This window comes from Gadus chalcogrammus, chromosome 1 (assembly GCF_026213295.1).
Source record: "Gadus chalcogrammus isolate NIFS_2021 chromosome 1, NIFS_Gcha_1.0, whole genome shotgun sequence".
Taxonomy (NCBI): domain Eukaryota; kingdom Metazoa; phylum Chordata; class Actinopteri; order Gadiformes; family Gadidae; genus Gadus; species Gadus chalcogrammus.
In genome coordinates, this window is record NC_079412.1 from 8,245,732 (window position 1) to 8,260,060 (window position 14,329).

Genomic DNA, 14,329 nt, shown 5'->3' on the forward strand with positions numbered 1-14,329 from the left:
GATGCCAAGACTACATGAACTCTACATGAACTACCTTTGTTTGGGAAGAAGTTATTGGCCATGGGGGGCTGTTTGCCCATTTGGGGTTGCTGTTGTGGTTGGTGATTCATCCCGGGGTGCATGCCCCCAGGCTGACCCAGCCTCATCATGGCCTGCTGCTGAGCTATGTGAGGTGGAGGAGCCATTCCTGGTCCCATGAACCTCTGCTGCTGGTGCTGGGGCTGCATGGCGTGCATGGGCCGCGGACCCATTCCCGGCTGGCCCATCATGACTTGGGGAGGTGGACGGTGGTGGTGCTGCTGCTGCAGCATCAGGGCGCCAGGAGGGGCCTGCGGGTTGGGCTGTTGACCGGGCATGCCCTGCATGTGGCTGGGCATGCCTGCCTGGTGCATGGAGCTGAGCTGCTGCTGATGTTGCTGTTGTTGCTGCTGCTGCTGCTGCTGTTGCTGCTTCTGCTGCTCCTTCTTCTCATGCTCCAGTAGATCCTGTATGAGAAGAGGCAACTCCCCGTCTAAAGAGCTCTCTACCTTGGCCATGTCTACAGAAGGAGAGGTGTGACCCCCGACATCGGGCAGCCCCAGTGGGTCCGCCCCCAGGTCTGGGTGTGGGGTGGACGGAGGGAACGAGAGGGGATCGCCTTGACCCGGGAGAGGGTAGGATATTCCCCCTAAGCGAACAGAGCTGAGAGAGGCAGACGGAGCCTGCGGTTGTGTCTGCTTGCCTGATGCACCCGCTCCACCCAGTAACATGGATACGGCCTCTCCCATCTCGTCTTTGATGACCATCTGTCCGTCCTGATGCTGTGGCATTAGGCCTCGGTCCTCCAGTTTGATTTTGGAGGTGCTGGCCGTCTCTGAGGGGGGAGCGTGAAGAGCTGATGAGGCCGACGTATCCGAAACCTGTCCAGGCTCCAGCTTGGGTTTCTGCTCCACCTTGATGTCAGCAGAGCCAGAGGCAGTAGGCGCCTCGCTCTCCGCCTCCACCAAGCGGAGCTGGTCCGAGAACACGTCCTTTGGGTCCCCTTGGTCGAGCTCGGGGTCAGTGTAGGCCAGCAGATCAAACTCGTCACTGTTCAGCAGATCGTCAAGGTGTGGGTCATTGGTTTCTAGATTGTCAAGGTTACCCAGGTCGTCATCTCCTTTGTCAGGGTCCAGGTCGAGGGCCAGGTCGTCGTCCTCCACACCGCCATCCCCAGGGGCGTCCGAAAGGCCCTCCAGGTCAGGTTCAGGCAGGTCGACGCTCGGGTCAACCTGAGGCCCTATGCTAGGCTGTGGAGGATGATGCTGCTGCTGCTGCTGTTGTTGCTGCTGCTGCTGTTGTTGCTGCTGCTGCTGCGGTTGTTGCTGCTGTTGCTGTGATCCAGGATGGTTGGACGAGTGAGCGATTGTTTGTTGCGGATGCTGGCCTTGTTGCGTTGCAGGGCAAGTGGGCATCAACATCGATAGTCCTCCCTGCTGCAGCCCCATCTGTGAGTCGCCGGCCCGGTCGACCTGCATGGTATGTTGCTGCACATAAGGCGCTGCGAGGTCCTGCTGGGGAGGGCAGAGACGGGGTCTGGCCTGTGGCCCTCTGAGCATGAAATGGGGTCCGAGGGGCAACCTCTGAGCGTTGTGCCTTAACTCGATGAACTGCGGTGGGGGTCCCTGCCCCATTGGCTGCATGGCCTCTCCGGGCCCAGCCATCATGCCACGGGGGTTCACCATCCCCTGCATGGCCTGCATATTGACGGCAGGGTTGAGGTGATGCCGGGGGGGCATGGAGTCCATGCCAGGCGGTGGGAACCTCCGGGGGCCGGACGCCTGACCCTGCCACTGAGGAGGGAACGGTGGACGGCCATACATGGCTTGAGGGTTGCCGGGTCCGGGTTGTCTGATCAAAACAAAAAAAAAAGTGTAGAAATCTTTAGATATAGATATTTGACACAGGGATCTACTCAAATGGGGATGAACAGTTAATCATTTAAAAGTAATTTTCAGTTTTCATCAAAAAGCATGCAGATCAGAGATAATAGGTGAACAATGTTATTCGCTAACATGTAACCGATTACTGGAAGCAAGGTTTCCACATATTAGACAGCATCGAACAAGTCCCCATTGACCCAACCGCAAATACTGAACAAGTGCCACTGTACCTCATTGCATTGGGATCCAAAACGCCAGGGGTTTCCAGAGCTTGTGGGCAGAGGAGCTTTTCCTCCATGCCCCCAATAGCCATTGGCATCTTCCTGGCCATAGCAGCCTGGGGTCCGGATATAGCAGCAGCAACACGGTCCTTCAGAAGAGCGGGTGGATTCGTTAGCCAAAGCACCAAAGCCTGACGGCTGCAACACGACTATCCTGTTGTTCCATGTGTTTAACTTGCTGTATTACCTGTGGATAAGGCGGTGGGGCCTTGTGGGACTGTGCCAGGTCTCCTCCATGCCAGCCAGCGGCGGGGTTGCTGGAGGGAGCGGCAGCCGGCTTTGCGTGCCGCACGCCCCTTAGGACTTGTTGCTTGATTAAGAAATCTCGCAGTTTCTGTCGCTGGAGGTCAAAACACAAGCAATGGTTTAGAACATAACCCAGAACTAGGCATGCCATCATTATACATTTTTATGGCAAGATAATAGTCGAAGGGAAAAAATCACAGTTTGACGATTATTATGCATTCATTTATCAAAGCTGTTAACACTTATTTTGTTGGCTTTGGTTTTCAACACTTGCTTCTTTTCGAAGAAGAAGTAATTAGCACTGAATAATACACAGCTCCCCTCAAACACTCATTTCACTCTTGTGACATGAAGCATGCAACACATCCGCAAAGCATTTTGAGCCGGTGCACCAATGTAATGACTCAGTTTCCCTGTGATGGCAACTTTAATAAAATGTTGAACTCAGGTCTCAGAAAAAGAAGGCACCATAATGTCCCATGTTTTAAGAGTGAGGGCAGAAACATCTGTGTAGCTAAGCCTTTACCGTTACAAACCAAGTGGTTTTAAACCACGGTTAACAGTGAAGTCGGTTAATCGCTGCATCCCTACCTGCCACTGATGGGCGGGGATATTTTCCACACCAGCATGCCGTGTACGTACCTGTCGATGCTTCTCCAACTCGGATGGGGTGAGGCCCACCAACGCAGGATCCAGCACCTCTGGCGTGTCTTGGCTCACGGGCATCGCTGGTTGCTGGGGCGATTCTGGAGGGCGGACAGATGTTGGGTCATGGGACCCGGAAGAAAGCCTGGGGTTGAAACCATCTGCTGCCATGGCTTGCTGCTGGACATGCTGCTGCAGCTGGAGTTGAGGCTGGTTCATCTGAGCCTGCTGCTGGGACATCTGAGCCTGTTGCTGGGACATCTGAGCCTGTTGCTGGGACATCAGAGCCTGCTGCTGGGACATCTGAGCCTGTTGTTGCTGGGACATCTGAGCCTGCTGCTGCTGGGACATCTGAGCCTGCTGCTGCTGGGACATCTGAGCCTGCTGCTGCTGGGTCATCTGAGCCTGCTGCTGCTGGGACATCTGAGCCTGCTGCTGCTGGGACATCTGAGCCTGCTGCTGCTGGGAGATCTGAGCCTGTTGCTGGGACATCTGAGCCTGCTGCTGCTGGGAGATCTGAGCCTGTTGCTGGGACATCTGAGCCTGCTGCTGCTGGGTCATCTGAGCCTGCTGCTGCTGGGTCATCTGAGCCTGCTGCTGCTGGGTCATCTGGTAGGTGGAGGTGCTAAGGCTGCGGCTAAAAGGAGGGGGTGCCGAGGTGTTCCCGGAGATGTGATCCCCGTTGGGGTTGGAGGTGGGGGATGCGGGGGGCGGCTGGTTAGGGTGAGGGGAACCTCTGTAGCTCGGCACGCCGTCGGGGGCGGCGGAGGCGGGCCGCGGGGGCTTGTGGAGGGCGGCAAAGGGGTCTCTGGATTGGGGCCGAGACGGCGGTCGGGAGTAGGTGTCGGGAGACTGGAAGCGATTGGCGCCAGGAGACTGGACTGAGAAGGTGTCGTTTGACAGGCCCCCGGGGGTGAGGGGCGACGGGGCGCTGCCTTGGGACTGAGGGCTCGACGGCACCCGGGGGCAGGTCTCGTGTTGGACCACGGCGTGCCTTTGGGGCACAGGGGAGCAGCCGTCTCCCGACTGAGGTCTTGGAGTGAGGGGAGGCTGGCCGTAGGGGTCGGAGAAGGGGTTGGAGGGGGACTGCCTGTAGGCCTCCGAGGGGTGATTGGGGGAAGCTCCGGGATGGAGCGGCCCGCCTTCCCCTTGGTGCATCCGTGGCATCAGCGGGGCCTTAAACAAACCATCACCGGACTCCAGAATTCCTGCAGGGGAGCCCGTGGCCAAATCGATCCGCCCCATCGAGGAGGAGCGGGGTGAAGGCGCGTTGATATCAGCCCGGTACTGCCCCGGGCCCGAAGGTGAGGCGGCCATCGCCGAAGGGGAGGAAGATGAGCCATATTCCGGGCGGCCCATCCCCTGCTGGCATCGGAAGGGATCCCCATAGTGGGGGGTGTGCGGAGGAGAGAAGAGCGGCTCCCCGGGTCCACCAGCCCTTGAATGAGGACTTTGTGGAGGTCCTAAGGACTCCAGAGAGCCTTGTTGCATCTGAAGCTGTTGACTCTGCTGCTGATGTTGTTGTTGCTGCTGCTGCAGCTGCTGATGCTGCTGCTGCTGCTGCAATTGCGATCTGAAATAGGGATCTACCTGCTGGGCCCGCCGGGGAGTGCCAGGGGTGCCTGGTTGCATGTCGAAGGGGCCGGGGGCCGGCCGTCCCTGAGGTGGACCGTGCGGGCCAGGAGGAGGGTAACCTGAGGAGTTGGCCTGCGAGGGGCTGGTCCCGGCCTGGGAGAAGGGGGTGGAGGGCTGGGAGTGGGCGCGCGGGGACTGAGGAGGCAGCTTGGCAAACGGATCCGTCCGGATCTCGGCAGAGCCCGGCGTCTTCGGGGGCCCGTCCGGGAAAAAGGCGGAAGAGGAGCCGTGGCTCGGAGGGAAAGGGAAGGGGCTCTCCGCGGAGCTGGGCTGGGACGGGGTGGAGGCGGAGCCCGAGGGGGGAGGGATCTGGAGGTGGAGGCTTGGCCGCTCGCCCTTCACTCGTCCTGGTTCTGTCTTGATTGGCCGGCACACCTGGCTCTCCGCCTGCTTTATGGAGCAACAAGTCAGAGTTCAGAGAACAAGCGAGCCAACATTGCCCAGGAGTAGCATGCGTGCTGCCTATTGTTTCCATCAGTGGTCGGCTGTACCGTACCTTCTGTGCCTTGTTGATGCGCTGAGATGCTCGATTATCTTTGGCCTTTTGCTAGAAGACAAAAACAACAACAAGGTCAAGCAGCCAAAAGAGTTAGAAACATTAACTACATATGATCTTCAATGGTCATATTTCGAATCACGTAAAGAGGGGAATTGAGGATTGAAGAAAAATACCATCCTATAAATAAAACACCATGACTTTATTTAATTTTCCTACGACATCAGCTTTCTGTGGATAAAAAGAACATGACAAATGGAATAGTTTTCCATTTGTCATGTAAACTATTTCCAAAACAATTCTCATCAGGATGAGTAGATGAATTTCCTATCTGCATAATTTGTCACGCTCATTCCATAATTATTTACTAGTACAATAGCTAGGAATAGGAAAGGGAAGTCAGGGCCCCCCTGCTAGGGCTGCTGCCCCCGCGACCCCACCCAAGTTAACAGTTGAAGGTGAGATGAGATGACGAACAGCTAGTAGACCGTCCTGGGAAATGACCACCTACCAGAAATGGAACCTTGTCAGCCGCAGAGACCTTCCTCCAGATCTTCATGATCTGTTTGCAGCGACTCGCCCAGTCTGTGGCGGAAATAAACGACACAAAAGCTGGGGTGATCCATCGTTCTACAGAAGCATCGTCCTTTGGCTACTGCTTTAAGCAGAGACCCCCCCCCCCCCAGCAGTCCATTATTCCAGCTCACCTGGGTAGTCCTGCTTGAGCGTGGGGAAGTTGGTGTTGGCGTAGAGCACGGGGGAGATGGTGGACAGCTCCCCCAGCTCCTCGTCCTTCTCCCAGCGCTGGAGGCTGCGCTGGTTGTAGGAGAGCCCGTCGCCCTCTACCTCGGTGGGGGTGGGTGGCGTGGAAGGGGTGGCCGGAGTCGAGGGCGTGGCCCAGGGGCTTTCCTCTCCACCGTCTGGACTGAAGAGCCCCCCACGGTCCCTAGTGACAATAGTCATAGACAAAGATTAGGGAGGATGGTTTTAAGGATGAGGATCCAATGTCTTCTTTTCAGGATAAACACGTGGGAGTTTAAGGAGTGATATGTACCGCATGTCAAAGAATGGAGACTGGGCAAGGCCAGGGAAGGTGTCCATCACTCCAGCTGAGGGCAGGGAACCTGGGAGATTTCAGAAACCAAGTTCAAGCTTAAAACTCCCAACATGAAAACAATCTTGGTTTTATTTGACCTAAATAGATAAATACATTCTTAGTGCAATATCATTTACTAGGGATAATAATATCAACATGATTAATCAATCAAATAAATACATTTTGTTAAAATAATACATTCTCAGGGTTTGTGGTGCAACACTGTATTGCATCGCTCTGCACACCTGAGAGGAGAGGTCTCTGTTGCAACGCGTTGCGGTTGAGCTCTCCTTTACTGCCCTCTAAGATGGGCTTCATGCCCTCCAGAGTGGAGCCATCGGACACCCCCAGCACCCTGCGGAAGAACTGCTCCGAATCTTGGCTCTCCATGCCTTGAGGAAGACCTGGCGCATGAAACAAACGTTATTCCCAGTGGAGACGACCACGACCTCAAAGACTTCCAACAGCTCCACCAAGACACCAATGTACGCCCCTACTCACCGTCACTTTTCTCTGCATCGGAGCCGTGAGGATCGGAGGAGGCCTGGTCCTTCACCGACGAGGAAGGCGTAGAGACTCCTGGAAAGACACGGTTAGTTAAGCGCTAATCCTCACTCCCACGGTTATAAAAACACCACGCCTGGATAAGACGGCTGCCGGCAGAGGCCTCACTCACTTGCTCCCTCTCCCTGAGACAGGGGTGTGTCCACCACCTCGCGCTTGAGAGGCAGAGTCGCCTCGGTCATCCCGTGCTGGGCTTCAGCTGAGGGGGGGGAACCAAATAAAAAGACCACCGACGTCAGCGCAAACCACCGCTTGATACAACTCAAATTGACAGACGGACCCTTGATTACGACATGTAATAATTAGGGGCACTGACCCTCTTGGACTGGAGGGATGAGGCCGGGTAAGGCCGGCTCCGGGGGTCGAGAAGGGCACATTCCTGGCCTCTGGACCGGAGGTATCACCACCGCCTTCTTACTCATGTCAATGAGTGTCTTGCCAAAGAACGCCTCCTGTTATAGCAAAGATGTGGGGGTGAGCGGGGTTGTGCCACTGGGTTGTGCGAGAACACACAGGCAGAGAGGCAGAGAGCGTACCTGGAGATATGCAGGGAACATGTCCTCCAGTTTGCTCTTCTTTCTCCCCCGGCGTTTCTTCTGCTCCTCGCCCTCGGCTGGCTTGGGGTCCATGATGTTGTCCGTGTCGGGATGGGGACCTGGGGAAGAGCATGAGGACATTCAGAAAAGCCCGCCTGATGGGACAATGTTTACAACAAGCACTCTCGTTTAGGTCACCCACCCTCTTCGATAGTTCTTTCCAATGGCTGTCCGTCTAAAGTGGTCTCTCCAGCCAGCTGGGCGAAGAATCCTTTCTTGATCCTCGTGTGACATTTTCTCTGCCGCACCATGAAGCCCCCGATCCCTGAAAGTCAAGGATGAGTGAGTGAGTGATATCGGAGCACGGCGCCCAGTAGCCTACAGCCGGTATATTATTGTAGTAAACAGCGTATTGATTGTACTGGGGCCTCACCAGGTCGGTAGGGTTTCCTCTTCCTTTTCTTGCCGTCCTCCGTCTCCTCTGCGCCTCCCTTGACTCCGTCACAGTAGCCCAGGCCCTCACCGCTGCCCTCCGCTCCCAGCTCTCTCTCGGGGGTCCCCGGTGGCTCCATCTTAGTCTCACAGTCCATCGGCTCCCCTAATACAGACGGTGGGGAAGAAAAATGAAAAAGGAACTTGATAAGGGGCGAGTTCACAAAATGGAAGCTACACTCATAGACGGCACTATAATACTTTGTCTGTTTTGTTTGTCATTGTGTGTCTTTATGTTTTGGGTTTTCTGATCGATGAGGGCAGAGCGCCGACCTTTGCCCTCGTCGCCGTCGCCGCCGTCGCCCTCTTTGAGCTCCAGGCCGTCTCCGCCGTCCCCACAGAGGCCTCCGAGGCGGGAGCGCCGCTGCCTCCTCTTGTGCAACGGGGACATGGAGATGCTGCGCAGCAGGGACATGCCCGACTCCGTCAGCCACACGCCCTCCAGCCGGTAGAACTGGGGCTCTGGAGAGACACCGGGTGTGCACGGCGGTACATTTGTGTTTAGAGGAATTTTCCAAAGCGACTTCCGACCATTCATGCGCAGTCACACACACACACACACACACACACGAGGGAGGAGCCGACCACGCAGGGGCGACAGCCAGTTCGTCAGTACCAGTGAGGGTCCATTGGTACAAACTAGCAACCGGAAGGTTGCTAGTTTGGTCCCCGGTGTTGACTGGTAACTGGAAGGTTGCTAGTTTGGTCCCCGGTGTTGACTGGTAACCGGAAGGTTGCTAGTTTGGTCCCCGCCTCCTAGGCTTCCGGTTACCAGTCAACCCGCTCTACCGCCTGAGCTATGGATGACAACAACTGAAATAAGCACACGTATTCAACGTTCCAACACTCGTGTGGCCAACTCACCTGGCTCCTTGATCTTTATGGAGGCCATGATGGCCGACTCCACCACTATAGAAATGAAAGTAACATGGTATAGAGGTGAGGGGAGATTATGTTGTTGGGAGTATGTGCACAAATCATTCATGTCTTTGCCCCCTCCTCCCCGTGTATACACATCCGCGGTGCAGGTTCAGCCACTTACCTACGGGCTTGGGGACGTAGGGAGTGCAGGAAGTGCACGCAAAGCCCTCATCGGAGGCCTGCTCTACCTCGTCCTCCGTGTACAGACTCTCACACACTGCATGGACCCATCTGTACGAGGGAACACACATACGTCTCAACACATGACAATATCATACGATAAGGACGCGTTCCCCGGCCCTCTTCACTCGGGGGGGGGGGGGGGGGGCGGTTTGGTGAGCCGTGGCTCCGTCTGTGCACTGTGTGTTAATGGGGTGCCCACCGGTCGCAGTGCTGACACTGCAGCAGGAGCTCCTCCTCCATGAAGTTCTCCCGGCAGACGGGGCAGGTGACCAGGCTGGCACAGGGGCCGCAGTGGGTGTAGTTGTTCTGCCACTCGCAGTGGAAGCCGGGGGAGTGGGAGGCGCACTGCACGCAGCTCACACACCTGCGGTCACATGCAAACCACATGTTTATTATTACGACGCGTGCCAACGCAAAAAGATGTGCAGGAACCACAGTTTGGGCGGGGGTTGGGACACGTTTTCCATTGTTGCCCTAGACAACGGAGAAGGAGAACTGGGCCGTTGACGCGGGTATGGCTTACGTGATTTACATAATATTCAAATTGCCATGCGTTCATTTCCATTTGTCCTGAATCAAAGGAGCCAGTGAGAGGGTTTGTGGTGCCCTTACCATTTACACTTCCAGCCGCCCTTGGGGACCGTGTGCAGGGGCGGGTCCAGGCAGTAGGTGTGGTAGCTGACGTCGCAGTCGTCGCATAGCAGCAGGCGCGACGGGTCCGAGGCCTTCCCGCACACCTCGCACACGATGCACTCCAAGCAGCGCCAGCCCTTACGCAGCATCATCTTGGTGATCTGGAGAGGAGCGTTGGGAGGGTTATGTGATCGAGGGAGAGAGGGAATGATATCAGAGATGAGTGAGAGAGTGAGCGATATCAGTGATGAGTGAGAGAGTGAGGGATATCAGTGATGAGAGTGAGAGATATCAGTGATGAGAGTGAGAGAGTGAGTGATATCAGTGATGAGGGAGAGAGTGAGCGTTATCAGTGATGAGTGAGAGAGTGAGTGATATCAGTGATGAGAGAGAGAGAGTGAGTGTTATCAGTGATGAGAGTGAGAGACATCAGTGATGAGAGTGAGAGAGTGAGTGATATCAGTGATGAGAGTGAGAGAGTGAGTGATATCAGTGATGAGAGTGAGTGATATCAGTGATGAGAGAGTGAGAGAGTGAGTGATATCAGTGATGAGAGAGTGAGTGATATCAGTGATGAGAGTGAGAGACATCAGTGATGAGAGTGAGAGTGAGTGATATCAGTGATGAGAGTGAGAGAGTGAGTGATATCAGTGATGTGAGTGAGAGAGTGAGTGATACCAGTGACGGGAGTGTTACCTTGCTGTTTACGCAGTATGGATGGTAACACTGTGCACACTGAGCACAGGCCAACAGCTGTCCCTCGGCTCCCTTCCCAAAACTGCCACACACGACACACATGTCCTGGGAAGGAATGAGGACCACGGGAAACGGGGCGGGGGGGGGGAGAAGATAACATTTGTGTTACGAACCACATCTTCAGTTCGCGATCGTTCACGTCATTTTGTTCTCGACCCGGCAAATGCCAGCAAATGTCACGAGTGAATGGGAATGTGAAATGGCAGCGCTGTACCTGGAGCAAGACAAATTTATCGGTGTTTGAGAAGAGCACCACGGTGTTCTGCATGGCCTCGTCTTCCTCTTCTACCTCGCCTCCCTCTTCCTTATTGTGTCCAGTCTCTTCCGTCATGCTCAGCTGTTGGGAGGGCAACATCATTATTGTCGGTGTTGCATTGCAAACACGTCAAATACAGAGATGCAATGACACTCATCCTGTTTTCAACATACCAGGAAGGCGTCAATGCAGGAGGCCATGGCTTTGAGGCGTGACCTCCCACCGCGCCCCCGCCCTGCTCCAGCTCCTCCACCACCACCACGAGGGCGCCGCTTCCCTGGGAAACCGCTACCCCGCCCCTGGGGTTCACAGGAGGAAAGAGGCACGGTCTGGTCAAAGGGCTGTGGCTACACTCGGCGGACACCGTTAGATATCCCTTACATGGGCCGCGACGCGTTGTGCAAGGCGGAATCTAGAGAAGAGCACAGTACCTGTTTGATCCGCGAGCGCCCGGGGGACCCTCTCCGCCGCAGCTTCTCGCCGTCACATTTATGCGGCTCAAAGGGCAGCGAGTCGTCCGTCTCCGTGAGCAGGGAGTCTGCGCGGGAGCGGCGCGCCGGCAGCAGGCAGAAGTCCTGGGGGTCGGGCTCCGCCGGGGACCCCAGGAAGCCACTGCTGCTCCCGTCGCCGGGGCTCATGTTGGAGGCCTCGTCCAGCAGCTCCACCTTCACCTGCCGCTCCACCGGCTCCTGCTTGATCTTCACCCGGAGACACTTCATCGGCTCGCCGCCGTCCTCGTCGTCATCCTCCTCTTCCTCCTCCTCCTCCTCCTCGTCCTCCTCCTCCTCTGACTGAGGCAGTGCTCTGCAGTCTGCCTCGTCGGCAGAGGGGCACCCCTGGGTGTCGGCTGGAGCAGAGGGGGGCCGAGGTGAGGCGGGGGAAGGAGGGCTGGACCCCAGACATGGAGCCGGCTTCTTCTGGTCCTCCCGGTCGACTGCCATGGGTTCAGAATCCTCCTCATCCTCCTCTTCCTCCTCTTCCTCCTCTTCAGGTGTGGATGTTGATGGAGCCTGATTGGATGGTGGGGCCGTGGTGGAGATGGTTCTCTGTTCAGCGCGGGTGTCCCCTTCCTGCATCGCAGGTCCCTCCAGCTCCCCAGGGCCCTGCTGTGAGTCCGGTGTGGGCCTCACGGGAGACTCGGTAGAATGGGTCCCGGCCTGGGGAGGAGAGGCTGGGGACTGACGGCTCTCCGACTGCCCTGCCGTCTCTTCTACAGCGGGAGCACAAGTGGCCTCCTGTTCTGATCCTCCACATTCTTTTGTAAGATTGAAAAGATTGCACGTTTATATTAGTGTTTGTGTCTATGATTAGATACACCATCAAATAATATCCTGCCCGTGTCAAGAGTTCAACGGAGGAGAAAAGAATGTGTAATTTGTATAATGGCTCTTGTGTTTACCTGTAGCCGGAGCAGCGGGCTGTTCTGAGATGACCTCCTCCGATTCGGGCTGCTGCTGCTGCTCCACCTTCTTACTGCTCTCCTCCACTTCTACCTTCTCAACAGCGTCGGCTTCAGACCCTGAATAGACCCAGAACGTAACAGAATTACGCACAATAACAAATTAATCAATGAATACCAAGACTACTGGTCAGACAACACAAACCACAAGCAGCGTTAAGGTTAGATGGCTGATGTGTGCTTTTGGCATACATACCCAACTCCATGGGCGTCTCGTCCTCTACAGCCTCCGCTCCAACCATCAACCCCTCTGCAGACGTGGTTGTGCGTTCCTTTGCGACCACTGGTTCATCCGACGGCTCGGTGGTCATCTTTATTACCGCGTTGTCCTCCTCCGAGGCCTCTCCCGCCCGGGTCTCTGCTGGGTCCAGCGGAGGCGGAGCCTCCTTACAGAGCAGACAGGTGTACTTATCTCCTGTAGACTCTGCAGCCGCCAATGCACATTCACTGTGCACATGCCTTAAAAGAAAACGGTACAGTCATGAGAAATGCCTCAAGGATGTCAATTCAACCGATTACAACCCATTAACCGTGGTGGTGGTGATGCTACAAGGATCTGGGACTGACCTGTGGCACAGGCTGCAGCTCTGCAGGGTGACAGATGGGGAGGCCGCTTTACTGCACACAGCACATTTGGAGCTCCGCTGCTGCTGGCAGTCCTCACACACAGCGTAGTTATCAAACCACTGGGTGGAGCCTGGGAGTGCTAAGCCACGGACGCCACACTCTGAGCACACTCGGCACCTCTGGGGAAGGACAGGCCATTCAAAAGGTCAACAACAAACCAGATATGTACAGTCCAGGTAAATTATCAACAATGATTGATCATTTGGTTTCAATATATGACTGAACATGCAGGCTTACCCTGCATTTCCAAGGGTCAGAGGGGAGGGTTTCCATGGCTGGCTGGAGGCAGAAGGTGTGGTAGCCCTTATCACAGGCATCGCAGACCAACATCTTTGTGTCTTCCCCTGGATTTCTGCAACGTTTTAAAAAACAGGTCTGCATTTTTTTCTGATGCAAAGCCAAAAAAGCTCAGAGCCAGTACTTTTGCGAAGAAATATCGGATGCAAATCCGATGCAAAACCGCTAAAGGTAGGTTTTTTTTTTTAACAATGGAGGTCTGGACGGAGAGAGGGCGTGTCGACTCACCTGCAAGTCTGGCACACTTTACACTCGGGGCACTGCCAGCCCGTCCGCTGGATGGGCGTGGCTCCGATCTCAAGACAGGTGGCGTGGTAATGCTGCCCACAACCGGTACAGAACAGCAGGTCCAGAAGGTCCCCTGCAGAGTCGCACACTGCACACCAAGCCTCCTCACCCACTGTAGGAAAGAGCGCAGCGTTAGCACCGTACGACATAGGGTGTGAGCGGACATCCAGAGTGAAGTGAGCGATGCGTCTTCTTACCCAACTCTTCTGCCTTGTCCATGTGCTCTGAACACAGGAGCGCAAGCTTCTTCATGGACAGAAAGGAGCCACTGGCTGCCGAGCAGGGGAAGTGGTAGAACCGGGAGCAGCCCTCAGCATGGCATCGTATCGTCGCGCCCAGCCGCTTACAGTATTCACAATGCTGGGGGGGGGGGGATTTGAAAAAGAGGCTGTTTTTACCCACTTCCTTGCGATGGTTGTCTCCCCTTATTTAGTTATGCGCTTGTTCGCAAATGTTAACCATCAAAGCGGTCACGTACCCGTTGTGTCCCTGAGATAACAACCGTGTCTACATCCTCCAGTTGGTCATTCTCCAACCGCTTCACTCCCTCCGACCACACTGCACACCAGTGATGGACCCAACATCCCCCTGTTCAACCAAACGCACCGCAAAATTCACCTCTCAGCTCCACATACAAAGACGAGTACATAAAACCGGTGAAATGTATATCAAGAGGGAGAACAGGAAAAAAGGATAACTTCATATCTTTGACAACTCACCCGAGTCGTCAAAGAGTGCTGCGAGGCAAGAGGAGTCGGAGAATCCGATGGAAGACAGGTCATCGTTCCCAGGCCCTGGGAGGGAAGAGGCGGTGGGTTCCAGGGTCGGCGGATCGGAAGATGGCCTAAAGTGTCGGAGTTCCCGTTGTCCATGAAGGCTGCGCTCTACACAGTTACAGAGTGCACAGGCCCTCGTACTCTCCCTGTACAACACAAGGCCAAATGTTTGAACGCATTTACAAACAACTCTTGGAGAATACTGTTTTTAGCTGTTTTTAGGCGTCTTTACTTGGCCGGG

The 14,329-nt window shown here is 55.5% G+C and overlaps 1 protein-coding gene across 1 annotated transcript in view; it reads right to left on the minus strand.

The window, feature by feature from the left end:
* kmt2d (lysine (K)-specific methyltransferase 2D) overlaps positions 1 to 14,329 on the minus strand; it is a 34,858-nt gene that overhangs the window by 16,854 nt on the left and 3,675 nt on the right. Inside the window, 32 exon segments of the mRNA XM_056586921.1 lie at positions 35 to 1,869; positions 2,132 to 2,271; positions 2,370 to 2,522; positions 3,071 to 5,098; positions 5,205 to 5,255; positions 5,716 to 5,789; positions 5,912 to 6,150; positions 6,259 to 6,328; positions 6,546 to 6,704; positions 6,802 to 6,879; positions 6,977 to 7,063; positions 7,181 to 7,316; positions 7,401 to 7,519; positions 7,603 to 7,725; positions 7,834 to 7,998; positions 8,166 to 8,354; positions 8,757 to 8,801; positions 8,935 to 9,044; positions 9,196 to 9,360; positions 9,609 to 9,790; positions 10,326 to 10,430; positions 10,600 to 10,722; positions 10,815 to 10,940; positions 11,073 to 11,896; positions 12,041 to 12,160; positions 12,297 to 12,559; positions 12,668 to 12,846; positions 12,965 to 13,079; positions 13,253 to 13,424; positions 13,510 to 13,672; positions 13,791 to 13,900; positions 14,032 to 14,234. Of these exon segments, the coding sequence (XP_056442896.1) occupies positions 35 to 1,869; positions 2,132 to 2,271; positions 2,370 to 2,522; positions 3,071 to 5,098; positions 5,205 to 5,255; positions 5,716 to 5,789; positions 5,912 to 6,150; positions 6,259 to 6,328; positions 6,546 to 6,704; positions 6,802 to 6,879; positions 6,977 to 7,063; positions 7,181 to 7,316; positions 7,401 to 7,519; positions 7,603 to 7,725; positions 7,834 to 7,998; positions 8,166 to 8,354; positions 8,757 to 8,801; positions 8,935 to 9,044; positions 9,196 to 9,360; positions 9,609 to 9,790; positions 10,326 to 10,430; positions 10,600 to 10,722; positions 10,815 to 10,940; positions 11,073 to 11,896; positions 12,041 to 12,160; positions 12,297 to 12,559; positions 12,668 to 12,846; positions 12,965 to 13,079; positions 13,253 to 13,424; positions 13,510 to 13,672; positions 13,791 to 13,900; positions 14,032 to 14,234 (8,651 nt within the window).